General features: G+C 39.7%; 2 protein-coding genes across 7 annotated transcripts in view; one reads left to right on the top strand and one right to left on the bottom strand.

Annotated features, from left to right (window-relative positions):
* LOC137658734 (uncharacterized) overlaps window positions 1–15,920 on the bottom strand; it is a 97,570-nt gene extending 81,650 nt beyond the window's left edge. For all 6 annotated transcript variants that reach the window (XM_068393747.1, XM_068393748.1, XM_068393750.1 and 3 more), the window contains exon 1: window positions 15,733–15,920. In XM_068393747.1, coding sequence (XP_068249848.1) covers window positions 15,733–15,902 — 170 coding nt within the window. In that variant the 5' untranslated portion in view covers window positions 15,903–15,920. The remainder of the gene's footprint in view (window positions 1–15,732) is intronic.
* Window positions 1–20,349, top strand: part of ArgRS-m (arginyl-tRNA synthetase, mitochondrial) — a 644,356-nt gene that overhangs the window by 200,980 nt on the left and 423,027 nt on the right. The gene's annotated exons all lie outside the window — the stretch shown is intronic.

Below are 20,349 nucleotides of genomic sequence, written 5' to 3'. Positions count from 1 at the left end.
CTGATCTGATGGTGGTTCCACTTAAGACTAACTTACCTGATGCACCTGTTGTGGGAAAGGTGCAAAAACCTCGAATCCCACCATCTATTAATCGCAAAAGAGAGAGACCTCCATCTCTCTCTCCACCCTCCATTAGAAACGTTAAGGTTATGACATCAAATAAATTTGATGTTTTGTCTGTTGATGTTTCTAATGAACCAGAAGATGGACTGAATAAATCAGAAATTCAAGTTGAGGTCCACCATCCACCTCAACAAATAGATAAAAAGAATACAAAGAAAATCACCAACGTTAAACCCAACATAACAAGACCACCTCTGAAGAAACCTACTGGTAATAATGTTACATTAAAAACTTCTAATGGGAAGACCTCATCCAAGATGTCTTCCAGAAATAATCCATAGTTTTCTCCTCCATTTTGCAATGGAACTGTCAGGGTTTGAGGGCGAAATATGAAGAACTTAAGCTCCTAATTCATGAGCATTCCCCCATAATTGTATGTCTACAGGAAAGTATGCTTGATTCTAACACTCCTAGTCCTCGAGAGTATGTTAGCTATAGAACACCATATAATCAACAAGCAGGGAGCCATGGCGGAAGTCTCATGTACATTCGTCGAGATGTTCCCCAAATACCCATGTCTATACGTACAACCCTGCAGGCAGTTGTTGTACAAATTGATATAGGGAGAAAATATACAATATGCTCTCTGTACTTACCTCCAAATGATAATATTTTATATGATGATTTAGCAGAGGTCATTCAACAACTCCCTCAACCTTTTCTCTTACTGGGAGATATGAATGGTAGACATCCTTTATGGGGTAATATCCTAGCAAACACAAGGGGCAATATTATCTCATCAATTGTGGAGAATGAGGATGTGGGACTCCTTAATACAGGAGAGCCCACACACTTCCATGTTCAGACAGGTACTTTGTCATGCATTGACCTTTCAATTGCAAGCTCTAACTGCCTTCTTGATTTTGATTGGAGGACATTAGATGATTGGCATACTAGTGATCATGCACCAATCATTATAAACACCAACAAAGGTCCGCCTTTGCAAAGATCGCCACGTTGGAATCTAGACAAGGCAGACTGGGTTAAATTTTGTGAGCTAAGTGAAATCGAAGGGAGAGCAGAACAGTTTGAAAGTGTTGATGATGCCATAGACCTACTGAATGGAACTCTTCATACAGCAGGAGTCAATTCAATTCCCAAAACAACAGGGTTATTCAAACGACGACCAGTCCCGTGGTGGTCTTCAGAACTAACTGCACTCCACAGAGCCACAAGAAGATCTCTAACACGATTGCGTAGACGCAGAACTGATGAGAATTTAATAATGTACAAGAAATGTAGAGCACACTTCCGTCGTGCCATGAAAGAAGCAAGGCGCCAGTCATGGATGTCTTTTGTTTCCTCTATTAACAGTAGAACACCACCATCTTCTGTGTGGAGGAAAGTAAAAAAGATAGCTGGCAAATTCACCCCCAACCCACCACCAGTGTTGAAGGTGAATGGCCAGTATGTAACTGAAGCAAATGAAGTTAGCAATGCCCTGGCTAATCATTTTTCAAATGTATCCAGCAAGTGTGAAGGAGCCCCTGGTCACCAGTATAGGAGCACTGAAGAAAAGAAAATTTTAAATTTTGCAACAAGAAGGGAAGAGTCGTATAATTCTCCTTTCACTGAAAGAGAATTTGATTCCGCACTTGCTCATTGCAACGATACAGCCCCTGGACCCGATGGAATTCCATATGCAATGATTAAACATGTACATTTTAATACAAAGCTATTTATTTTAAGCATTATTAATAGAATATGGCATGATCATAGCTACCCAAGTGTTTGGGAACTAGCCATTATTTTAGCCTTTTTAAAACCCGGTAAAGACAAGTTTTTAGCAGCAAACTATCGTCCTATTGCATTGACATCTTGTTTATGTAAAATCATGGAGAAGATGGTCAATGCAAGGCTGATATGGTACCTTGAAAAGAAAGGTATTTTATCACCGATTCAATGTGGATTCCGAAAAATGCACTGAACGACTGATGTGTTGATACGACTTGAGTCATCTATTTGTGAAGCCTTTGCTTCCAAACAGCACCATGTTACAGTATTTTTTGACCTTGAAAAGGCATATGATACCACATGGAGATATGGTATTCTTAAAACCATTCATGAATTGGGATTGAGAGGAGAGCTGCCACTATTTATTCAGGCATTTCTTTCACGTAGAGTTTTTCAAGTGAGAGTGGGGGAAACTCTATCAGAGAGTAAGTGCCAGGAAGAAGGAGTTCCTCAGGGTAGTGTGCTGAGTGTAACCCTTTTTGCACTAGCAATTAATGGGATATCCTCAGCCATTCCCCAGGATGTTCTCTCAACACTATTTGTGGATGATCTCTCAATATCATTTGCTGGCACTAGAATGGCAATGGTTGAGAGAAAAATCCAACTCTCTATTGATAAAATTATCCAGTGGGCTGACATGAATGGATTTAAGTTCTCGACAAGTAAAACTACCATTGTCCATTTTTGTCGTATCCGGGGAGTACATCCAGACCCGGATATATACATTAAAGGTCAACGGATACCATGTGTATCGGAAACCAAATTTTTAGGTTTGATATTTGACTGTAGACTTACATGGGTTTCTCACCTAAAAGCGCTAAAAGCTAAATGTGTTGAAGCTCTGAATATCTTAAAAGTATTGTCTCATACATCATGGGGGGCAGACCGCAATACTATTTTAAAATTATACAAGGCCTTGATTTTTTCCAAAATTAGTTATGGTTGTGAGGTATATTCTTCAGCCACCCCAAGCCGGTTAAAAATATTAGACTCGATACATCATGCAGGTATTAGATTATCTACTGGAGCTTTTAAAACCTCGCCTATCCCAAGTCTCCTTGTTGATGCTGGAGAGTTACCTCTAGACCTTTACCGAATGTCTTCCATTCTTCGGTATTGGTTTAGATTGCAAAGACTCCCTAGCTCTCTAGCCTTTCAGACTGCAAGCCTTGTAAGACACGCATCATACTTTGAGTTGCACCCAAAATCTCCTCAACCTTATGGCTTTCGGGTGAAACGATTTTTAAATAGTCTGGATATAATTAGAAATAAGGTACTTCCATTCAAGGTATCATCAACGCCTCCATGGAAATTACCTGACATTTCTTTTTGTAAATACTTTATTGGAGTTAAGAAGAATATGACTGACTTAGAATCCAGGTCTCTTTTTATGGAACATGTCGAAGAACATAGGGGATCGACTTTTATATATACTGATGGCTCCAAATCTGATGCTGGCGTTGGATTTGGAGTACATAGTAATGATTTTAATTGTAGAGGTGCACTTCCTCTAACAGCTTCCATATTTACTGCCGAACTGTATGGCATATTAACCGCTATTGAGAAAATAGCTTTGGAAAAGGAGGGTAATTTTACAATTTTTAGTGATGCAAGGAGTGTTCTTCAAGCTTTAGAAGTTTTTAATTCTAGTAACCCTCTAGTTTTAAAGATTTTAGAATGGCTTTTTATTATTGGACGGAAAGGTATAACTGTTCGATTTTGTTGGGTTCCAGCACATGTAGGTGTGTCTGGGAATGAGAAGGCAGATTTACTGGCGAAGAATGCGGCATCCGAGTTGCTACCAAGGAGGTATCCCATTCCATGTAACGATCTCCTACCTTACATCAAGAAATTGGTTTGTGATAAATGGCAACAGCACTGGGACAGTCAAGACGGCAATAAAATGAGGGAAGTAACAAATATCATATCACCTTGGAGGTATAACATGATTCCCCGAAAATGGGAGACGACTCTGTCGTCTCCGTATTGGTCACACACGGTTGACACACGAGTTTCTGCTGAAGGGCCAACACCAACCGTATTGTGAGGACTGCTTAGTACCTTTAACAGTGAGGCATTTGTTGACCGAATGCCCTAATTTTACTAACTTGAGAAATAGATATCTGTTTGAGGCTCGAGGTGAGGATGGCAGGTTTATCCTTGCCAAGATTCTTGGACATGATGTGTCTTACTATGCGAGCGGAATTTTTAGATTTATTTCAGAAGCAGGTCTTCTGAAAACTATTTAACTATTTTAATGACTTCTTAATTTTTATGGTTTTAATCGAATTCTCTTTTAATTTTCATATACAGTAAATGGTATCGGCGTCAATGACCTTAGATGTCAGGATGCCAGAAAACTTTCAATCAATCAATCAATCAATTAGATTGCAAAGACTCCCTAATTCTTTAGCCTTTCATACTGCAAACCTTGTAAAGCACTCAACATACTTTGAGTTGCACCCAAAATCTCCTCAACCTTTTGGGTTTCGGGTGAAACAATTATTAAACAATCTGGATATAATTAGAATTAAGGCGCTTCCATTCAAGGTATCATCAACGCCTCCATGGAAATTACCTGACGTATCTTTTTGTAAATACTTTATTGGAGTTAAGAAGAATATGACTGACTTAGAATCCAGGTCTCTTTTTATGGAACTTGTTGCAGAACATAGGGGATCGACTTTTATATATACTGATGGCTCCAAATCTGATGCTGGCATTGGATTTGGAGTACATAGTAATGATTTTAATTGTAGAGGTGCACTTCCTATAACAGCTTCCATATTCACTGCCGAATTGTATGGCATACTAACTGCTATTGAGAAAATAGCTTTGGAAAAGGAGGTTAATTTTACAATTTTTAGTGATGCAAGGAGTGTTCTTCAAGCTTTAGAAGTTTTTAATTTTAGTAACCCTCTAGTTTTAAAGATTTTAGAATGGCTTTATATTATTGCACGGAGAGGTATAACAGTTCGATTTTGTTGGGTTCCAGCACATGTAGGTGTGTGTGGGAATGAGAATGCAGATTTACTGGCAAAGAATGCGGCATCTGAATTGCTACCAAGGAGGTATCCCATTCCCTGTAATGATTTCCTACCTTACATCAAGAAATTGGTTTGTAATAAATGGCAACAGCACTGGGATAGTCAAGATGGCAATAAAATGAGGGAAGTAACAAACATCATATCACCTTTGAGGTATAATATGATGCCCCGGAAATGGGAGACGACTCTTTGTCGTCTCCGTATTGGTCACACACGGTTGACACACGAGTTTCTGCTGAAGGGCCAACACCAACCGTATTGCGAGGATTGTTTAGTACCTTTAACAGTGAGGCATTTGTTGACCGAATGCCCTAATTTTACTAACTTAAGAAATAGATATCTGTTCGAGGCTCGAGGTGAGGATGGCAGGTTCAACCTTGCCAAGATTCTTGGACATGATGTGTCCTACTATGTGAGCGGAATTTTTAGATTTATTTCAGAAGCAGGTCCTCTGAAAACTATTGAACTATTATAATGACTTCTTAACTTTTATGGTTTTAATTGAATTCTCTTTTATTTTTCATATATAATACAGTAAATGCTATCGGCGTCAATGACCTTAGATGTCAGGATGCCAGAAAACTTTCAATCAATCAATCAATCAATCGTATGCGTCAAACAGGGACGAAATCGACCTCTTTAGTTCAGACAGATCAGACACTTGATGAGCGCCGTGTGCACTAACTGAACCGTGTACTTATCGCTGCGAGGGATCGTCAACCGTAGTCGGATGACCACCAGGGGAAAGTCCTTGCGACATTTCCAGCGCGTGTACCGATCGCTACGAGGGATCGACAACAGTAGTCGGGTGGCCACCAGGGGAAAGTCATTGCGACATTTCCCAATCGGGGGGGGGGGGGGGGGGGGAAGAAGCGTGTACAGAAGTAAACTGTGCACCTTCTTCCTCCCACGAACTATGTGTCTTACGCAAATGTTTTGGCGCTGACACGTCTTCCAAAAGGAAAACCTCCGGCGAACACCAGTTACTGCAGGATGGCTTATTAGGAGACATACGTCTCTTGAGAGGTCTTGAACGCAGTGGTTAGCGCCAACCACGTCGCGGTTTTGCACACTTTCTTACCTCGCCTTTCCAACGGCGAGGGGGAGCTACCTGGGGATCGTCAAGGTCTGACATATCCTTTGGCCTTTCGACATTCCTTCTCCCAAGGGTTGGGGAGCATGGAAGAGGTCCCGGGCAGGGATTATGACGGACACGAAAGGACGCACCCGCCACTTCACTATCACTATTCACAAGCATGCTTTGCAAGCCATGCACTGCACCCCACATAACTTTTTTTTCCGAAGTCAGGGAATGAACCTGTGCGCCTAAGGCTAAAATAGCAGCCATCACATCCTTTAAAGAAGGTTCACTTACCTCCGAAACCATAGCGGGGTCTGGGACTACTGCCTTAGGAACTTGAATAGGAATATTAGTATGATGTATATTAGAAGGAATATTACTATCAGAAGATCTATTTGAAAGAACACTGATCGATCTAGACCTTCTAAGTCTATCCTTCTCTAGTTGCTTAACATAGCGATCAAACACATTCCACTCTGAATCGGACAAAGACCGACATTCATCACATCTGTTACTATAAGTACAAACCTGACCTCTGCAACCATTACATATTGAGTGAGGATCAACAGAGGCCTTAGGCATATGAGTCTTGCATCCTCTAATACACTTTCTTATAGAGTCCGCCATTTTGTAATCAGAAAACAAGTCCAGGTCAAAATCCAGCAGTGTCTATTTAAATCTATAGTGAAAAGTCAAAAGAATATCCCAAAACAAGCAGCGAAAGCCATTAACAATAATCAGACAAAAGGTACTTCATCAAATTGTAGAATAAAGTAATATCAGCTAAACAACTTTCCTGGGTGTTGACTCGATCAACGGCAGGGAATTTCTGAGGAATGTTGGGAATGGTTCTGGTAACCTATGAGAGATAGCACTCATGTATGACTACCTACTGTCATGACGGTGATTGCCGCGAAATTTGAATTTCTGCCGTGCCACGACGAAACGCGGGATTTAAGCTATATATATATATATGTAACTACCAGGGAAGTTACATATTTTCAAAAAGAATTTTGTGCAAGTAGGAGCCAATGTCGACGATGTTTGGGAGGGGATAGTGATCCAGTCCTATCTGCATGTTCAGATGCATGTCTTCTGGGTTAATGGGATTCTGATAATAACCCTTCAGGAAGTTGAGTGGAGAAAACTTTCTTTTTGTGCAAGTAGGAGGTAATGTTGACGATGTTTGGGAGGGGATAGTGATCCAGTCCTGTCTGCATGTTCAGATGCATGCCTTCTGGGTTAATGGGATTCTGATAATACCCCTTCAGGAAGTTGAGAGGAGAAAACTTTCTTTTTGTGCAAGTAGGAGGTAATGTTGTCGATGTTTGAGAGGGGATAGTGATCCAGTCCTGTCTGCATGTTCAGATGTATGCCTTCTGGGTTAATGGGATTCTGATAATACCCCTTCAGGAAGTTGAGTGGAGAAAACTTTCTTTTTGTGCAAGTAGGAGGTAATGTTGTCGATGTTTGAGAGGGGATAGTGATCCAGTCCTGTCTGCATGTTCAGATGCATGCCTTCTGGGTTAATGGGATTCTGATAATAACCCTTCAGGAAGTTGAGTGTGGAGAAAACTTTCTTTTTGTGCAAGTAGGAGGTAATGTTGTCGATGTTTGGGAGGGGATAGTAATCCAGTCCTATCTGCATGTTCAGATGTATGTCTTCTGGGTTAATGGGATTCTGATAATACCCCTTCAGGAAGTTGAGTGGAGAAAACTTTCTTTTTGTGCAAGTAGGAGGTAATGTTGTCGATGTTTGAGAGGGGATAGTGATCCAGTCCTGTCTGCATGTTCAGATGCATGCCTTCTGGGTTAATGGGATTCTGATAATAACCCTTCAGGAAGTTGAGTGTGGAGAAAACTTTCTTTTTGTGCAAGAAGGGGGTAATGTCGACGATGTTTGGGAGGGGATAGTGATCCAGTTCTGTCTGCATGTTGAGACGCATGTCTTCTGGGTTAATGGGCATCTGATAATACCTCTTCAGGAAGTTGAGTGTGGAGAAAATTTTCTTTTTGTGCAAGTAGGAGGTAATGTCGGCGATGTTTGATGGGCGCAGGGAGCCATCTTTCTTCAAGACGATGTGTAAAGGTGAAGACCATGGGCTTGAGTTCTTTTGGCAAAGGCCCATTCCTTCCATTTCAGTGAACATATGTTTAGTGGCTGCCAAAAGATCTGGTGCCAGACACCTGAATCTGGCGAACACTGGGGACCCTGTTGTTTTGATGTGGTGTTAATTACTGTGTTTGGCGAGAACTGTAGACATTAGCGGAAGTTCAGGACAGAAGACTTCTGGGTACGACGTGAGGTGGGGGCAGGCATCCTTGGGTGTGCTGATGTGGAGAGTGAGGTCAGAGCGGGCCTGTTGAAGAGGTGTTGATGAGTAAGAGTGTGAATTGAATAACCGTCAGTGAGCAACATCAACCAGGAGGTGGAAATGGTAGATGAAATCAAGAGGCAACAAGAAATTTTCAATGATATCTGGCCCTTCCAAACATTATTGTGAGGGTCTCGTACCCGTGGTTGAGATTACAGATCCGTTGGAAGCTACCAGGTAGATGTCGGCTAGCTTAGACAGACTACATCATGTCTTGGAGAAGGAGAATGGCCTGGGTAGAAGAGAATGGCTAGCACCAGTGCCTACCAAAAATCACATGCCTGTACTGCATCATGTAAAAAGAAAAGATTAGTGGTAGTGGAGGCCACCACCACAAGCAATAGCCTCCTTACAAGTTTTATTGGCCATTGACAACCATTTGTAAATTTCTTCGCAGCACCCGCAAATTTGTAGTGGTAGTAGCATAACTGCGGCTGATGGGTGTCAGTAAATGGCTGGAGAGGTCGTTTGTTGGGACGTGAGTGAGGGGTGGCATATGTAGTTGGTGGGTGGCTTTGTCGCCGCTCTAGCACATCACAAGGTGGGCGTCTCCTAGGGGCACGAACTAGTTTCACCTCCCGAGAAAAGCATCAGGTTACAGTCATGCAATACTGGTCATAACCTTGAGAGCGAGTGAATCCTTTTGGTCCCTTAACGGTTGTTGAAAGATCTGAAAAAAAGTTTTACTCTATGGGTGGCTGATGATGGCATGTACTGGCCCAGGATATAAATTTGGAGGGTGTCATATACTATTAGGGTATATCCTTGTTCGCAAAGCCAATCGGAGATTTGTGAGTAGTGTCCTCTGGGATCGCCGCGAGGACATAGTCTGCTTTGGTGCTTGAGCGAGTTACGCCCTTGATACAAAGAACCTTGGCGCACTGATAGCAAGTGAATGCCTCTGTACTGGCAATGGGTGGTAGTTTCATGGATATGGCGCGGAGAGAAGAGTCAGGGTCGGAAGGCGACATCATCAAACAGTAGGGCACAGCAGTCAGGGGGAGACGGGAGGGGGCTTCTCCTCCAGCGGTTACCAATTATAAAAGTGGGCTGTTAAGTTATAACAGAGAGGTGAGAGGAATGCAACTAAACTTTATTAAACACAAGCTTATATATAAGTATTTATAAGCAAGAGCGTCACAAAAATTCAAACCAGCTAATGCATGAAAAAAGCAAGCTTTAAACAGGCTTTATTATCATTGATATGCAAGAAAAAAGAAAATACCGTTACAGTGTGCAAGCGTATGTGAAACCCATGCTGTACAGTAGCCTTAAGATATTGTGTATTCTGTAGATTTATTATGTTTTATAAATATGATATATAAACTTTTGGGGGAGAGTGTTACGAACTCATAATTATGATAATTACTGGAATAGCCAAGCTTTTAATTGATTGTTTGTATTTATCTTTTATTGTTTTTCTAATGGTCATTTCCAATTTTGAGGTTTTGTCTCTGGAGGGTAACCTTGGCCGAACGATGACTTATTCCAGTGCGTGGGGTAAGCTCGACCAAATAATGACTTTCCAGCAGATTACTGGTCTTGGCGTGGCGACAGTTGGATGGAGACAATTGGTGCTGGAATTCTTTTATGAATTTGGTGTATTCCAACTGCAGCAGAATTCCCATTTTTTATAATGGACTGTGTGTACCAGTGCTGGCCAATGTCGGGTTTTTGGATTGTGTTTTTTTTACATGGATGCCACCAGTATCTCAAGATTCGCCTATGATTGCCACTGTAAAGGTTGTATAGGCAGTGAAAGGGATTGTTTTGGTTTGTGCTTGCTTTGCTGCACATATCCTATTACAACAGCTAACAGCTGGAAACATATTCTCTAATGCCATTAGAAGGTTACTCCTACTTCATTTCAAGTTTTTTTCACTTTCAACTTTACTTATTTGGCTTTAAAAAGTGTTAAGTGTATTTTTACTCTTTTTCATTGCAAGAACAAAGCATTGTCTTCATTACACCCTTTGAAATTATTTCAAAAGAAAGAAAAAGCTAGAGAAAAAGCCAAAGGTTATTTTTAGTATATTGAAGATCTCGATTTATCCCAAGTTTGATTAAACTAATGTGTGCCCCTTTATAGGGCAAAGTTGGTCATAATATGCCCCATCTAGGAAGAACCTTCAAAGTAACACCCAGGCTTAGTACTAGGTCTTGAGAAGAAAACTACTAGACCTTATCAACCTTCCTGAGATCAAAATGTCTAACCCCTTCTGCCGAGGCATAAAGAGTCATTAGACAGGATCAACGGTCAACGTGGCATCTCCTGAAGCTGGCCCCGTACCTACGGAGGCAGAGAACCCTGAGTCTGAATTGCCCTTTTTAAAGGTGTTGGGCCTCATTAAGCAGATTAATGGCTTGGGGGAACCAACCACAGTATTATGGAGAGAAGGAAAACTTGTGTTGAAAAGCTTTATGGGACCCCACTGGGGTCAAAAACTTTATAAATACTCTGGTCAGAGTTGGCCAGGGAGGCCATAGACACTGTATTCTGTATCAGCCAAGGTGCTTCAAGGGTAAATTAAAAGGTCACAGAATAAGTAATCTTTTACCACTATCAAAAGATAAGATCAATTGCTTTTCTGCTTGCAATAATGTCATTCGAAAACTTAAATGCTTGTACACTAAAACAAATTTTTCCATTAGAAATAAAGGAAATGCACTTGATGCATTCTTCATGTTCATAATTACTCATAAACACTCAATTTTAAAGGTTTGTAAAGTTAATTATTGAACAGTTTCTATCCCCTAACATCAGAAATTTATACAAATATATTCAGAATTAAATATAGAAGTAGGTGACAACTTAACAAGCACTTTTCCTTAGAGGAGAACTGTGGCTGGTTAGAGGGAGATGAAAAAGTAAGAGGAGGGAGTTATTACTTGGTGGGAGAATCTTAATCCATGAAAACCTTAACAATCAGAAATTCTCTATCTTGAATGATGTTCGCTGTCACCAATGGAATTGCTTAATTTATGCTTTTTTGGACACTTGGCTGTATATTTTGTACTCATGTTCAGTTTTGACAAGGAACCTATCTAGAGAACGACTAATTTTTCCTTTTCTTTAAAATGTCATGGAAATATTATTATTATTATTATTATTATTATTATTATTATTATTATTATTATTACTGGGTAAGCCACAACACTAGTTGGAAAAACAGGATGCTATAAGCCCAGGGGCCCTAACAGGGAAAATAGCCCTGTGAGGAAAGGAAACAAGGAAAAATAAGATATTTCAAGAACAGTAACAACATTAAAATAAATATTTCCAATATAAACTATAAAAATCTTAACAAAAGAGGAAGATAAATTCGATAGAATAGTGTGCCAGGGTGTACCCTCGACCAAGAGAACTCTAACCCTGGACAATGAAAGACCATGGTACAGATGCTATGGCACTATTGAAGACTAGAGAACAGTGGTTTGATTTTGGAGTGCTCTTCTCCTAGAAGAACTGCTTACCATAGCTGAAGAGTCTCTTCTACCCTTACCAAGTGGAAAGTAGTCACTGAACAATTAGTGCAGTAGTTAACCCCTTAGGTGAAAAAGAATTGTTTGTTAATCTTAGTGTTGTCAGGTGTATGAGGACAGAGGAGAATGTGTAAAGAATAGACCAGACTATTCGGTGTATTTGTAGGCAAAGGTAAAGTGAACTGTAACCAGAGAGAAGGATCCAATGTAGTACTGTGTGACCAGTCAAAGGACCCCATAACTCTCTAGCGGTAGTATCTCAATGGGTGGCATTGTTGGTAAGTAAGCCTTATGTGGGTGATGTGTTTCTACAATATTGGCAGGGTTTCCAACTTCTTAACAGCTTCCTATTTTCACTTTTACGTCTGAGGTTTGTTACTGTCCCTCCTCATCCTCTGTTGAATTCGCTTTCACATTTTCTTGATGCTGCATTTTTTGCACCTCCAATACCATTGTATTTTTGTAAATAATGTTTTTGATAATTGTATCACCTTCTAACTGCTCATCAACCCATATAAGTAAAACCTTCTTTCTTTTTACCATCTTTCTCAGTCATCTTGGGGTCATAGCTAAAATACTGTCAACTTTGCAACGCAGCTCAGGATGTCCTTATAATGAAAATCCTGAAACAACTCAAGAATCAACACATGGTTAAAACTTTACAAAAATCAATTCCAAAGAAGCACTCATTCATGAGACATGATTCTTCAACTAGCACTCATCAAATAGTGGAAGAGTTTGGAACTGAGGAAAGGGTGGGGGGGGGGGAGTAGAGTGGTGCAAGTTATTATGAAACCATGAGCTAAAAAGCATGCGAACACTGTGTGGGTGGCGTAGAGATACTGCGTGACTGATTTCTGTGTATCACATGCTAGTCTTGCTGGTACTTGTCCATAAAAAAATATACACAGGAAATTTTTGCTCTTGAACCAATGCAATATGCATAAATAGATTTGAATGGATATGCATGTATACCAATTTCCTAGTATTGAAAGTTACTTGTAAACGTTGGTAGTACATTACTGCAGTTTGTTCATCAACACATTTACTCCTCGTTCATTTTAGCTCTAGGTGGTACTCGATTGCGAGAATTTGTAGTTCACTTAAAATAAAAAATTTGGAAGCAATTTGTATTTTTCCTAGCTATATACAAACCTGAAGCTCTTTACTCGAACAGGTCGATTGTCGGAAAACCCCACAAAGTTAAAACTTTGTTAGCTATCTTTTAATTCAAGGACCATTCGGAGCCATCTGTCCGAGTCCTCCTGTTCAGATTGTCCGCCAGCACGTTCTTCTTGCCCGCGATGAATTGGCTGTCAAGGCTACCGATTATTTTTCTGTCCATCTGAGGATTTTGACAGCTAGGTGGCATAGGGGCGGTGAAAAAGTACCTCCTTGTTTGTTTATGTGGGACATGACTGTAGTGTTATCACTCATCAGAACTACAGTGTGCCCTGAAAGGAGCTGATAGAAGTGCTTGAGGGCCAGGTAGGCAGCCCTCATTTCCAGGAGGTTTTTGTGGCACTACCTTTCGGATTTGGACCAGAGACCCCCACCCTTCTTTTGATGTGTGTGAACAGCAACAAATCTGGGGGAGGAGAGAAGATCTACTCCCTTTAGGAGGCTGGTGTCCAACATCCAACACACCTGTTTGCACACAGTGTTTCTTGGAAAAATGGTACCCAAACCTCCTAATGCTTCTGACCGAGATTCTGAGTTACCTATTTGACCCAATTAGCTCTGCCAGCCCACCTGAAAAGGCACGACTGGTCAGTAACATCCCTGCCACTTCATGGGTGGAGGGTATCCTACATCTCCTCAGATAGAAAGGCTGTTTGCAAGGAACAGCACGGATGTCTGGATAAGTCTGCAAGTTTTCCCACGGCAGTCCACCAGGCAAAATGGGCCATCTTCTGTGATTGGTTCCATGGCGTACTTCTAGCAAAGCCTTCATTAAACTAATTGCATACTACTTATATTTCTACATAGAAACTGGTCCCAGTTTCAGTGGTGAAAGGCTGTCACTTGGCCTTGAGCCAAGCCTTCAAACAGAGGCATAAGCCTGTCCTTATATAAGGAGTTAACAAAGCTCATAAAGAGCTTTGAGCAATCCTGCCCACTGAAGAAACTGAAGCCCTGGTGTAGAATGTGACCAGAGACCTTAGGTCCCTGAAAAGGGGCCCCTTTAAGCCTTCAAGGCAGACATCTGTCAAGGACTTAACTATCAACACAGTCTTCTTACTAGCCATGGGTTCTATGAAGAGAGTGGGATCACTCTACGGCGTATTGTATTTACTTAGTTATTCTGGGAGTTAGAGAAAGGTTTTACTCTTCTTTGTTCCAGAGTTTGTAGCAGAAACTCTGAATCCTACTGTAAATTATACAATATTGGAATCCTTCTCCATCTCCTCACTTGGGGAAGTAATTGGCTAAGTGGATGATTTAATCCTTTGTCCTATGAAGGCACTGAGGTGGTACTTGAACTGGATTTAACCATTTACACCATGACTACAGAATCTCTTCATCCGCTCTGGTAGGATGATCTCCAAAAAGCACCATATTCTGGCTTCGAGACACTTAAGAACATATTCAGGCATCATGTGAGCTGGAGGATCTGGCCCAGGCTCAAACTTACAAGGTCAGTTGAGTAGGTGCCACGTTAGTCTTTAGAAAGAGCCTGTCAGTCTGGAGTCTGCAAATGCTAGACAACCCTCGCAGCCAGCTATTTGTGGGAATCTACCCACACGTCACTCAATACGTTTTCTTTTGGACCTGTGGTAGCAGCACAGCAGGTGGTATTGTATACTTCATTCACTCATAGGACAAGAAGCATCTCGTTTAAGATGGTAGTTGTGACATCATTTAAAAATGAGGGTAAGAATGTCTGGCCATTTAAACTTCCTCCCACCCAAGAATAAGTCTCATATTAAAGGACGAGGATTTTGATCTGTATAGGAACAAATCACAAATGTTTAAAGTCATTTGCATTTTACTTAACTATACAAACTTAAGTCCTTCAAGTCATACTTCCCACCTCATACACCCAGCAAAGACAGGTGAAGGCCAAAGTGACTACTCAGTGAGGGGGAAGGGGGGGGGGGGATCTTCCCTGCTATTTGCCTGTAACTACCAACACATCATTATGAATTTTAACAGCCAAGCTCCAGTTTGCTGGAATCAGATTCCTTTTAAAGGAATTAAGTTTGCATAGTTAAATAAGATAAAATTTCTTGAAAAATTTAATTATCTTTTAAATCTTAATATTGATATAGGGAACAAAAATCCCTATGAACTTAACGTCAAAGACTTTCCGAATTTCCTGTGGTATTACCATTTTTTCACTATAAAAGCATGAAAAATTAATTAGTGTGACATTGGAGGTAATCTGCATTATATATGGTTTCCAAAGCATGTGCTTTAAAAGGTTTTAAAGGCCCCTGATAAATGGCAGTGGCAAGGGACAGTGACATTGCCCTAGCAAGCAGGACAAAGCCCTAGGGACAGACCATATATACATATGATTAGCACCCAAGCCCCCTCTCCTCCTAAGCAAGGACCAGGGAGGGCCAGGCAATTGCTGCTGATGACTCAGCAGGTAGACCTATAGAGCTCCCTCAAAACCCCCATCCTTAGCTTACAAGGATGGTAGGATGGTGAGGTTGCAGGAACTAAAGGAATTAACGGGTTTGAGCAGGACTTGAACCCCTGTCTGGAAATCATCAGGCAGACGTTACCAAGAGGCCACAACAACTAAGGGGAAATTTTTAATTCAATTAATACTCATTTGTTAATTGCAACCAAGCAATATCATGTTACAGCATTTTGTGATATTGAATAAGCACATGACACAGGAGGAATTTAATTAATTAGAAGGACAAAATGTACTTACCTTTCTTCCTGTAAGAAATTTCTGGGGCTGCTTCCAGGAGACTCATCAGCTTCAAGAGACTGTAGTGTTTCTGAGCTAATATGTCCCCTATTAACTCTAACAGTGCTGATGCTGGAGGTCCTAATTGAATTTGGATGTTCAGCTTCATTGCTTACAATTCCCAGTCCCATGTTGGCAATACTTGGTGTGTGACTTGGAAAAAAAATCAAAAGTTAATTAAATTCCTCAATAAACTTGATTCCTCGATAAACTTGACTATAGTCCATTTCTTTTAGCGAGGCATATTTGCACCGACTCGCAGCGGTGCCCTTTTAGCTCGGAAAAGTTTCCTGATCGCTGATTGGTTGGACAAGATGACTCTAACCAATCAGCAATCAGGAAACTTTTCCGAGCTAAAAAGGCACTGCTGCGAGTCGGTGCGAATATGCCTCGCTAAAAGAAATGGACTATAGTGTTTATAACTTATTAATCACTGGCATTTTATGATACCATGGTTCACTTACTTTGACACATAACTGTAACTTATAAGTAAACACCAGATTGTGTGTTGGTATATATATTATACACACATGTGTATGTGAGTATATATTCAATTCAATTTTTTCAATTCAAATTCTTTATTTCAGCTGTAGATCCATATACAAAATATTACAATAAAATTAATAGTTATATACAAATATATTAGGAATAAAACAAAAGGTCTAAACACAGAAAATGTGTTTAGACCACTCTCTAAAAACTGATGATTTTTTAAAACTATCACTGTTAAAAATTGCACAAATTAAGTGGTTTTTTGAACTCTTTGCTCTCTGAAACAAGCTTACAATGCATTTTCTCACTAATTCCTCAAATGTTGGTATTCCTAAAGAAACTAAGTGTCCACTTACTCTCGAAAACCTTTCTATTCCCATCAGGTACCTAAAAGAGTCATTGTAACATATCTTAAGTTTTCGTAGGGTTTCCTTTTTACATTTCATTGCCAGAGGCATACAATACAGGGAAGTACAAAAAGATCTGAACAAATGCACTTTTGCCTCATCATTGCACATATGAAAGTTCCTTAGCAACATATTGCCTCGCAAGCATTGCCCTCGATAGAGTGATGCAATATGGTCATCGTCCTTTAGATTGTCATTAATATTCATGCCAAGATATTTACATGACTTAACGACTTCCAACCTGACGTCATTAATATAGAGTGACGGTTCACTGAATGACATAAAATTCCTGGGCTTTATAACAAGAAATTTGGTCTTGTCAGGATTGGCTTCAAGATAATGGTATTTCAAATATTCCATACTTTTATCTATGAGTATTTGCAACGCTTTTAAAGATGGGGCTAAAAGTATTATATCTTCTGCATAAAAGATATGATTCACCTTAACCTCTCCCACTGTGCAACCACCTTCCCTGCTGAGGACCTTTGTACTTAAATCATCCACATATACGGCAAACAGAAGTGCTGATAGAACACTACCCTGTCTAATACCACAACTGGGTTTAAAGGGAAATGAAAGACTATTGCCCCACATTACTCTAAAGTCCTGAGTTTTGTACCAGTACTGTAGCAGTGCTACAATGTAAAAAGGCACATGTCTTCTCTTTAAAATTTGAAATAATCTTTCATGACACACTTTATCGAAAGTCTTGGACATATCCATTGTGCATACAAAAACTGGAGTGTTTTTTTTACCTATAAAACTGGCATGTTTGTTTAAAAAGAAAAAGGGCCATATCAGTGCTGTGTTTAGTTTTATAAGCAAATTGATTATCGGAAGTTGTTAACAAGTCTTTGCATCTTTGTAGGATGATGCATTCAAATAGCTTAGAAATAATATAGGCAAGGGCTATTGGACGATAGTTATTCTTATCAGGGAGAGACTTATGGTAATCCTTAGTTGAATTCAGAATTTTTATTTCAGTCAGATTTTTTGATACGAAGTGATGTCTGCACAAACAAGTGAACAAAAGTGACAGATGCACATACAGAGTTGGATGGGCATATCTTAAATGATTCCCTGTGATTCCATCCAGGCCCGGGGCACTATTTAACGAAAGGGATTTTAAAGCATCTTGAACGTCTTTAACGGAAACAATTGGCATGGTGCTTTCTTCATCTTCATTTTCCATCGATAAAGGCATTTTTGGATGACTATAATGATTCTTCCAACCTTCTGCTATGTTTGACTCTCCCCTTATTCCATCAATACTAACCGGTAGTTTGGTAGTTTTCTTTCTTATTTTGTTTATTGTTTTCCAAGGATTTCTCCTGCTCATATCTCTAGCTATTTTTTTTCTTTGTTGTTTTATTTACCGTCTTCTTGCAGACTTTGAGTGCTTTTTTAAAATTTCGTTTAGACAGGACCATATATACATACACATTATATATATATATACATACATATGTATATATATATATATATATATATATATATATATATATATATATATATATATATATATATATATATATATATATATATATATATAAATGGAAAATCAACAGGATATAACAAACCACTATGTATTTCATATTGTAAACAGAGAAAGCTTTTGATTCTGTCAAAACTTCAGCAGTAATGAAAGACTGTCAAAGGCAATGGATAGTGAATCTTATCTTAGAACACTTGAAGATATCTATATGGGTAGTACACCAACCATATAGCTACTTATAGATAGTGAGAAAATTCCAATTAACAAAGAAGTTAGACAGGGAGACTTCATCTCTCCTAAATCACACCGAGTGTGCCTAGAAGAAAGAATTTAGACAGGAGAATTGAAGTGACATGAATATGGAATACCTTAACAATTTAAGATTTGCAGATGACTTCGTTCTGTTTAGTGAACCATGGGAGGAATCATTAATATTATTACTTGCTAAGCTACACCCCTAGTTAGAAAGACAGGGTGCTATAAACCCAGGGGCTCCAACAGGGAAAATAGCCCAGCGAGGAAAGTAAAAAAGGAAAAACAAAATATATTAAGAATATTAACAACATGGCAATAAATATTTCCTATATAAACTATAAAAACTTGAACAAAACTAGAGGAAGGGAAATTAGATTGAATACTGTGCCCGAGTGTATCCTCAAGCAAGAGAACTCTAACCCAAGACAGTGGAAGACCATGGTGCAGAGGCTACGGCGCTACCGAAGACTAGAGAACAATGGTTTGATTTTGAAGTGTCCTCTTGGAGGATATGCCTACCATAGCTAAAGAGTCTCTTCTACCCTTACCAAGAGGAAAGTAGTAGTTGACCCCATGGGTGAAAAAGAATTGTTTGGTAATCTCAGTGTTGTCAGGTATATGAGAACGGAAGAGAGTCCGTAAAGAATAGGTTAATTTTCCCTTTGCCTACACACACACACACACACACACACACACACACACACACACACACACACACACACACACACACACACACACACACACACACCGAATAGTCTAGCCTATCCTTTACATATTCTCCTCTGTCTTCATACACCTGACAACACTAGAGATTACCATACAATTCTTCACCTGAGGGCTTACTGCACTGTAATTGTTCAGTGGTCACTTTACTCTTGGTAATGACAGAAGTGACTCTTTAGCTACGGTAAGCAGCTCTTCTAGGAGAAGGACACTCCGAAACCAAACAATTGTTCTCTAGTCATGGGTAGTGTCGCAGCCTGTGTAACATCGTCTTCCACTGTGTTGGGTTAGAGTTCTCTTGCTTGAGGGTACACTCGAGCACAATATTCTATCTTATTTCTCTTCCTCATGTTTTGTTAAAGTGTTTATAGTTTATATAGGAGATTTATTTTAATGTTGTTACTCCTCTTAAAATTTTTTATTTTTCCTTGTTTCCTTTCCTCACTGAACTATTTTTCCTATTGGAGCCCCTACAACTATGGATGTAGCTTACCAATAATAATAATAATCAGAGATTATTCAGGTCCCATATGTGGATGAGATCAAGGTGAGTGGTAGATGGAGATGGTTTGGACATGCTCTTCGCACTCTCCTTGAGAGATTAGTTCACCAAACTTTCAACTGGGTTCTACAAGGCACTAGAAGAGTGGAAAATCCCAGGTCTTCATGGCTGAGGACTATGAAGCGCAAAGTAGATGATGAATGGAGAGGTATTGAAATAAAAGTTCAACATTGATTGATTGATTGATTATGAATTATCTGGCTCAAGATAGAGACAGTTGGCGAAATCTGAGGCCCTTTGCATCGATAGGAGATGACGTTTCTCAAAGACTTTTCAGTCAATCCTCGGAGACTCCGTTTGGTCTTCAATAAAGCGAATTAGTTTAAACGTTTAAAAAGTTTTTATGATCTTGCCTAACTTATTCTCGAATCTGTTTACTCTGATAACTATACACTACCTCCACTGGAAGTCTGTTCCTTATATTTGCTATTTTGTATGTAAAAAAAAATTGCCACGTTAAGTGGTGAATCTTCTCAATTCAAGAGAGAGAGAGAGAGAGAGAGAGAGAGAGAGAGAGAGAGAGAGAGAGAGAGAGAGAGAGAGAGAGAGAGAGAGAGAGAGAGAATTATAATGAGGAACCAAGTCATAAATTGTATCAAATATTTAAAATTTTATCATCTCTACATTATGAAAACTAAAAGGAA

This window comes from Palaemon carinicauda, chromosome 19, assembly GCF_036898095.1.
Source record: "Palaemon carinicauda isolate YSFRI2023 chromosome 19, ASM3689809v2, whole genome shotgun sequence".
Classification (NCBI taxonomy): Eukaryota; Metazoa; Arthropoda; class Malacostraca; order Decapoda; family Palaemonidae; genus Palaemon; species Palaemon carinicauda.
The sequence above is the reverse complement of the archived record's forward strand: the minus strand, read 5'-3'. Positions and strand labels throughout refer to the sequence as shown.